General features: G+C 49.2%; 2 protein-coding genes across 2 annotated transcripts; both read left to right on the top strand.

The window, feature by feature from the left end:
• Positions 1-2,188: 2,188 nt before the first annotated feature.
• On the top strand, positions 2,189-3,750 carry LOC123041872 (uncharacterized). The gene has a single exon (XM_044464423.1). It carries the CDS (start codon positions 2,272-2,274, stop codon positions 3,637-3,639), a length of 1,368 nt encoding a protein of 455 aa, XP_044320358.1. The 5' UTR covers positions 2,189-2,271; the 3' UTR covers positions 3,640-3,750.
• Positions 3,751-5,442: 1,692 nt separating this feature from the next.
• Positions 5,443-6,939, top strand: LOC123046452 (uncharacterized). Its single transcript, XM_044469826.1, has one exon. It carries the CDS (start codon positions 5,540-5,542, stop codon positions 6,914-6,916), a length of 1,377 nt encoding a protein of 458 aa, XP_044325761.1. The 5' UTR covers positions 5,443-5,539; the 3' UTR covers positions 6,917-6,939.
• Positions 6,940-7,719: the final 780 nt, after the last annotated feature.

Raw genomic sequence — 7,719 nt, forward strand, 5'->3', positions numbered from 1 at the left:
GCCCAGTGGAGTGACCTAGTTCAGTTCACTCACTCCCTCTCGCGTAACCTAGCCGTCATCTACTTTTCCTAGCTCTGTGCTGCTTCCAGCGATCCCATCCCGACGACCGCGTGCACGGTTGGTCGGGAGAGCAGGTGCCTCCGAAACCCTGTCGTTCGAGATCCTGCGCGGGAGAACGTCAATAAGATTTTTGGGGAGCGTCTCGACGCGACTGCTCCCGATCCGTCCCCAGCTCCGTCAGCCTTTGCTTCCACTACTTCCCCTACATCAACACCATCGCCGCCGCCGCCGCCGCCAAGAAGAAGGCCACGGACGAAGCCGAGGTTGCTGCTGCCGCCGGCGCGTTGGCCTGGCCAACCGGAGGGTATGATCTGTTCATCCCTCATTTACTCGTGTTTGTACTAGCCGTATATGTGCTGCTCATAGATGGTCTGCTTCTATGTTCTATATGTGCTAGTATGCTTAGGAATCGGTATGAGGTGCATACCGTATTTGCCATGCTTACTGTGTACTCGTGGATTAGTTTAATTGGAAAAGTGCTAATATTTCCAATAGTAGTTGCGCTTGGGGCGGACACGCGGGGAAGGCATGTGAACATAATCCACCGGTGCTCTGCGTGATGAATTTTATATTTAATTAGCTGTTGCATATTTCTCAAATCTAATCCAGGACGTAATTAGATAACAGGAGATTAATTCAGGCCGTCTAATGATTTCATAGTACATGTACGTATGATGTATCTTAAAGTGGTAGTGCCTGTATAACAAATCTTACTGGGAGACTGCGGTGACATTGCTCGTGGAATGCTATTCCGCGGAGAGGAAGGAAGGAAAGAGTAAATTGGATCCTAATTGCGAATTTATAGTCCATGTAATATTTTTCAATAGTCGTAAATATTCATCAATTTTTATAGAAAAATTATGAACATTTATATACCAGGCATATATCAGATTCAGGATGTAAGTGGACAGGTTATTGGGCATTGTGGGACTTGCCCGCACTAACCATCATTCCTTACGCGGGATTATGTCAAAGTCCATTTAATATTTATGTGGTTACCGCAGCATCCACATATGACCATTTATACAGTGGTTCATCCATTTACTTAACACATCAGTTCACCTGTTACATAAAAACCATCAGTTCATCCATTAGAATAATCAACGGGGTCAAAACTAAAGCTTGACGCACATACAGAGGCGAGCTTCAAGGATTCAGAGACAAACGCATACAAAAGCGAGCTTTAAGGATTCAGAGACAAACGCATACAAAAGGCGAGCTTCAAGCTTCAGAGACAAGCTTATTAGAATCATCACCTTCAGGACGAACGACCTCTGATGGCCCCCGACTACTGATAACAGCACTACTGCACTAGTGCGTGCCAAGGATGAAGGATTCAGACTTCATCAACCTGAATCTGCATCAACCTTCAGACGACATCCACCGATCCCATCTCCTGTAGGTTGCGTCGCAGCAGAGGGGAGAGGCAGATGAGCGAGAGGGAAAGCAGAGCAGAGGTACTATGAAATCGTTGTCAAAACCGTCATCGCCATCGACGGAGTTGAAGAGAGTATCGGCAGGATTGGAGAGATAGTAGAGGAGGCGCTCCGCAAAGCTCGGCTCGGTCCCCGGCGCTTCCCGACGACGGCCTCTTCCAGAAACATGGCGGCGACAGCGGTGCATGGAACGAAGGGAGAACTGGAATGGGGAGGTGGTGCCGATGGAGACAGCGGCGAAGGCGCCTAGGGCATGGCGATCGCGGTGCGGCCGTGCGGGGGGAGAGGATTGGAGGGTGCGCGTCGAGTGTTGTGGTCGGCCGCTGGCTTCACGGGCTTTTCTGGGCTGTCCATTTGTGCCATTTAATTTTTCTACATATCCACCAACGCCGTTTGATCCTTTGTTTATGGATGGCATATGTGGGACTAGTGGGACCCAACGCCATTTACATCCTGATATCATATGAAGGTATAGATGAATCTAATGGTATTGAATTTGATATTGTAAATGTTGATATTTTTTTCTAATCAAAGTTTAGGAAGTTTGACTTTAAAAAATTAGGATATGCGCCAAAGTTTAGGGCAAGCATGGATCTGACGAAAAATCAGGAGATGGTGCCGATAACGTACCGACTTTGATTGCAACGCGTGGAGGAACCGTACGTGCTGGTCTTCGACACAGCGATTCTAGCTAATCAGTCGTAGGATGGGTCGATAAAAAAAAAGCCGGGTGTACGTCGTGATCTGCAGATCGAGATCTACCTAGCGGATCAGCATGGCCAGGGCACGCGTACGCCACGCCGGCGCCGGAATCGCCGACGACGTCCTCCGCGAAGTCTTCGCGCGCCTGCCGGGCTTGCAGGACCTTCTCCGGTGCGCGGCGACGTGCAAGCGATGGTTCCGCCTCATCACGGACCCGGCCTTTCTTCGGCAGGTCGGCCTCTGGCCGGAGACGGCGCGCCGCCCGTCAGTCCTCGTCGGGATCTTCTCCCAGAGATCAGAGCCCGGAACACCGGTCCAGCCCTTGAAGAGGAAACTGCGTGCCCCTCCGGAGTTCTTAAGCCTTGGTTCCGGCGGCGCGCACCTGAGGTTCAACTCGTTCGTCGACGACGACGACGGGCTTTTCCACCTCGCGAGGCCACTGGCGTCGCGCCGCGGTTTCCTCCTCGTGCGCGTCTTGTTGCCTGACCGTGAGAAGCTCCATCTAGCGGTGTGCCGCCCTCTGATCGACAGGCGGGGCACACATCTTCTCCCAGTGGCTCCCTTCGAGCCAAGCCCCACGTCCCTGGATAGAGATGCAGTTGGCTGGGCGCTTCTCACAAGCGCAGACAATGGATACGATGGCTATGCAAATTCAGACGACCGGCGCCAATCTACGTTCCAAGTTCTTCTGATTTACACGGATGAGGACGGACTTATGTACACATGCTCCTACTCCTCGTCCTTGCGTATTTGGAGCGTGCCTACCGAGTGTTGCCGAGCTCCAGATCTTACTAGGTGTGGGCCGCGCGCTGGCGTTGTCACCCACGGCGACGGCGGCACTGCGCATTGGTTGTACAGAGACAGTAGAAGCTTCTACGCAGTCGGTGTAAGCAGCGCCACGGCACATGCCTCTTTGACCAAGATACCAATCGAGTTCCGCCATGGCGGTCTACAGCCGCCATTACTGTGCACTGTCGAGGAAGGCGGAAGTATCTCGTTTGTCAATATACGAGAACATGGCATGCTAGAGCTTTGGACCAAGCAAGAACAGGATGCTGGTAGCCATGATCATGCTTGTGAGGGTGACTGGCTACACTCCGACTTGGCGAATCTGGGCGACGAGAGAATAGACTTGGTCTTCTTTGCAGAGAAAAGAGGCGCCTTACTTGTCCAGCAGGGTGGCGGGTTCTTCACTATCGACCTCACGAGTAAGGAGAAAATGTCGGTTGAGCTCAACGACAAGAAATCGAGACGTGGCGCGACCAAGTATGTGAGATGGACTTTTTGTACCAGTACTTGGTGCAGTAGTATATTTCAAATACGATGTAATTCTACCACCCCTGTGCTGTACGAGATGGACTGCGTATTTGACCCATGCCTTTTCTCGCTGGGCGGGTCCAAGGCGGGAGAAGAGCAAGAGATTAATAAACAGTTTCGCTAAAGCACGTCAAGATGTGCATGTGCTCGACGTATTGCACATCTAAATTCTATGTCATTGATTTTATGCTAAGATTCGTGCAAGTAGATTCTTTTGCTTTTTTTTCTTTTTAGTTTGTTTGAGTCATTTAGATGTGCAATAGGTAGGGTACATCAAGATGTGCCCTAGACCGACCAAGGTGTACGGAATTATTCATGGGTGTCATGCATGATTTAATGGTATACATCCACATAGCTAATTTTGAAATGTGTCGATGAATCGCTCGGTGTTGGGTCATCGCCAAAAGAATGTAGCGGAAGAACATTCAGTTGCTCTTTGACTACGTGTGTCGATTCCATCTGAGTTCTAGGGGTTATGTTTGCCTCAAAGTAGCTAAAACCTCATATGATGTTTTATCAATTCTGTTCGCATTCCAACTTATGGTTCTATTTTCTTAGAATAATTGAAACTTCGTGATGGACCTAGCAACTTGGTTCCTGAACCGCGCGTGCCAACCCCTTATATGCAGCATTCGGTTTGATAAGTACATTTTTTCGGTAACTACGACATGCATAGTTCGGTAAGGTAAATATGTCTTTCGGTTCAGTTTCAAAATGCACAAGTAGTTCGTCCTCTCTGTGGATATATTACAGTTTTTCTAAATGACCCTGATTGGAGTACATCTCAACCAACATGTGAAGGTTGGTTGATACTAGTGCGATTAATTGTTTTGCCTAGGGCACTAAGCATGTACCGTCTCCAACCAGACGAGAAGGCATGACTGGGAATCAAGCGCAGCTCAAGATGTACATAGCGAAATACTCCGTAAAGATATATAAGAGCGTTTAGATTACTATGCTTTTATATTTCTTTATGGAGTGAGTACTATAGAAGTATTTTCATGGCTCTATGAGAATGTAACTTCTCTCTCCTGACGAGTCTTGCATGGAGGATATTCTCCAGGTTTCAAGCATTGAAAACCAGCACCCCCTTTCTCTGAAGAGGAGGTGAGCACAATGAAACTCCTGGATTAGTGGCTTCCGAGCAAAATTTTACCATAACTTTTGTATTGCCATGAAGAACGATCTAATAAGTTGTTTGATCTTTTGCATGCAGGACACCTCGATCTTTTCAGGCTAAACTTAGGTAAATTGTTTTCTTTACCTTAGACTAGTGAGGTTAACTTGATCTGGTAGTACAACACGATTTGCTTTCTTAATCTTAGCTTCAAAATTTGATGCTCATGGACGTGAAATTTTATCTTTGTATATATATTTTGGATGAGATACTTCGATGGACCCCTACTTGAGTGCATTGGTGCATGTGGTTTATTCGGTTTAACTGTTCTGGGTAATGCTCATGGAAACCATAGCTAATTTCCCATTGGGTTAAATCTGTTTGATGTTTGTCAACTGTTTTTTCTTTTTTTACCTAAGGACCGTAGAAGGTAGAATGATTGTTATTCGCTATTTTCTCATTGTATATAAATTAAAAATTATGTACAATAAATGGATAAAAGGAAATATTCCTGTGATAAAGGACTACCTAGTTTCATCACAACGTAGTAGTACTGTCTATCTCTGATTAGTGATTATGTCACTGTTCAATACTGTTGTTGATAACTTGCCATCGCTCTGGGTTGGACTTGCTATATACACCCACTGTTCCTAAAATAAAACGTTTTGGCAGTCCAAATCAGAGGTACTAGGAGTAGTACTATAGTACGTGTACATGATTATTTAGCCCGTCTAGTACTAGTAGATAGATAACCCACCTTATATACGCTTCAAATCTCAGTCCATGATTGATCCGGGCCACCGTATAATAAGCCGGTTGTTTCCGTGGAGTCCGCTAGGCTGTGGAAGTTGCCCGCCGCCTCCACAAACAAACACACAGATCGATCCGTCACCAAGCAGATCGATCGATGGCGCGTGCACGCGTACGCCACGCCGGCGGCGAGATCGCGGACGACGACATGCTCCGCGAAGTCTTCGCGCGCCTGCAGGGCTTGCAGGACCTCCTCCGCTGCGCAGCCACCTGCAAGCGGTGGCTCCACCTCGTCAGTGACCCGGCCTTCCTCCGACGCGTGGGCCTCTGGCCGGAGACGGCCCGCCACCCGTCAGTCCTCGTCGGGATCTTCTCCCAGAACGCGTACCCAACCAGCAAGCACCTGCCCCTGAACGACAGCCCTCCGAGCTTCCTGAGCCTTCAGGCCGGCGGCGCCCATCTCACCTTCGACTCCTTCGTCCCCAACGACGACGGGCTCTTCAACCTGGCAAGGCCACTCGCATCGCGACGCGGCCTTCTCCTCATGCGCATCATGCCGCCTACCCGGGTCGACTGCTACCCCAGCCATGAAGTCCGTGAAAAGCTTCATCTGGTGGCATGCCGCCCTCTGATCGACAGGCAGCGTAGACTTCTACCGCCGATTTCCTTCCCCACGAACCATGGATATGGGTACTTCGACAGAGACTTGGACTTAGACTTGGACTGGAACCTAACCGGCTGCGCGCTTCTTACCGACGAGGATCACGCTGTCATTGACGATTTGGATCAGCGACGACGACAACAACCGGCGTTTCAGGTGCTCTTGACTTACACCGGCAGCAGCGGCACCTTGTATGTCTACACGTACTCCTCTGCCACAAACAGTTGGAGCTCGCCCACCATGTGTCGACCGGCTTCATACCTCACCAGGTGTGGGCCGTTTGCTGGTGTCGTCGCCCGTGGCACCGTGCACTGGCTGTACATGGACGAGACAAGTTTCTACACGCTCAATGTATCTGTTGCCACGACACATGTTTCTTTGACCAAGATCCCCATCAAGGTCCGCGCCGGTGAGCAGCGGCGGCCACCGTGTCCATGTGTCACCGGAGAAGGAAGGCTTTCACTAGTTAGTATACGAGACCATGGCGTGCTAGAGCTTTGGACAAAGCAAGGACAAGATGACGACAATCGTGGCTGCGAGATTGGCGGCGATAGGTGGTTGTGCTCCGACCTGATAAATCTCGGAAGCGAGGAGAGAATAAACCTCGTCTTCTTCGCGGAGAGGAGAGCTGTGCTGCTCGTCGAGCAGCGTGGTGCGTTTTTCACCATCGACCTCAAGAGTAAGAAAAAGGCATCCATTGATCTCAAGGGCGAGGAAATGCAGCATTTCAAAGGCGCATACAGGTTTCCAGCGAATCTATGCAGTAGTAGTTGGTGTAGTGGATTGCACTACGGCCTGAAAATGTGTGGATACAACAAACCTGTGTTGTACGAGGTGGATTGGTCCATTCCTGTCGCAGGGGAGGCGACATGAGGGCAGATTTATGCATGAATTTGTGAAGGACGTGTACGGATGTGCAGATTTATGCATGAATTTGTGAAGGACGTGTACGGATGTGCAGATTTATGCAAGGAAAAAGGCATCTGTTAATCCACTGGAAATCCCGTATAGTGTTGCGTTGTCGGAATAGAATAACTAGGAACCACATTTCTTCAGTAGAGAATGATGTGTGAGCGTGCACATATGCTGTTTTCGGTAGTGAACTAGTGATGTGCATTTTAGATGTATAAGGCTAAAAATATGCCAACAGTCCTGATGCTTCAGCTAGTGTAGAAAGTGATCATGTGTTGCACTCTCGTCAGGTTGACAAGGATACAGAGGACGTATGAGAGAAGAAACGGGGCGGCGCTGCCCTTCAGTCTGATGAAGAGGAGGAAGAAGAAAGGACTGATGAAATGGTGCATCGCGAAGAAGTTTTTTTTTTTTTGAAGGCAAAGCATAGCTTTATAAGTTAACGGCGCTCGGGCATATCCCCGGAGACGCAGACAGCCACAGCGGGCGGTACAAAGGAGTCCCACTCCATACAAACGCTAGGTAAGCACATTCGACCTATTTGAGCTAGTTCATGAGCTACAGAATTGGCCGAGCGCCTACAATGGGTCACACTACACTTGGCGAACCACATTTTAATTTGGAACTTCAGGTCCTCGATGATCGTAGCATACGGGGAGGAATCAGCTATCCTCATGTTCATGGCATCAACAAGCAGCTGCGAATCCGTTTCGAAGGCGACTCGCGTGGCACCCAGCTCCGTTGCAGTTGAAATGGCTGCTGCC

This window comes from Triticum aestivum, chromosome 2B (assembly GCF_018294505.1).
Source record: "Triticum aestivum cultivar Chinese Spring chromosome 2B, IWGSC CS RefSeq v2.1, whole genome shotgun sequence".
In the NCBI taxonomy this organism is placed as follows: domain Eukaryota; kingdom Viridiplantae; phylum Streptophyta; class Magnoliopsida; order Poales; family Poaceae; genus Triticum; species Triticum aestivum.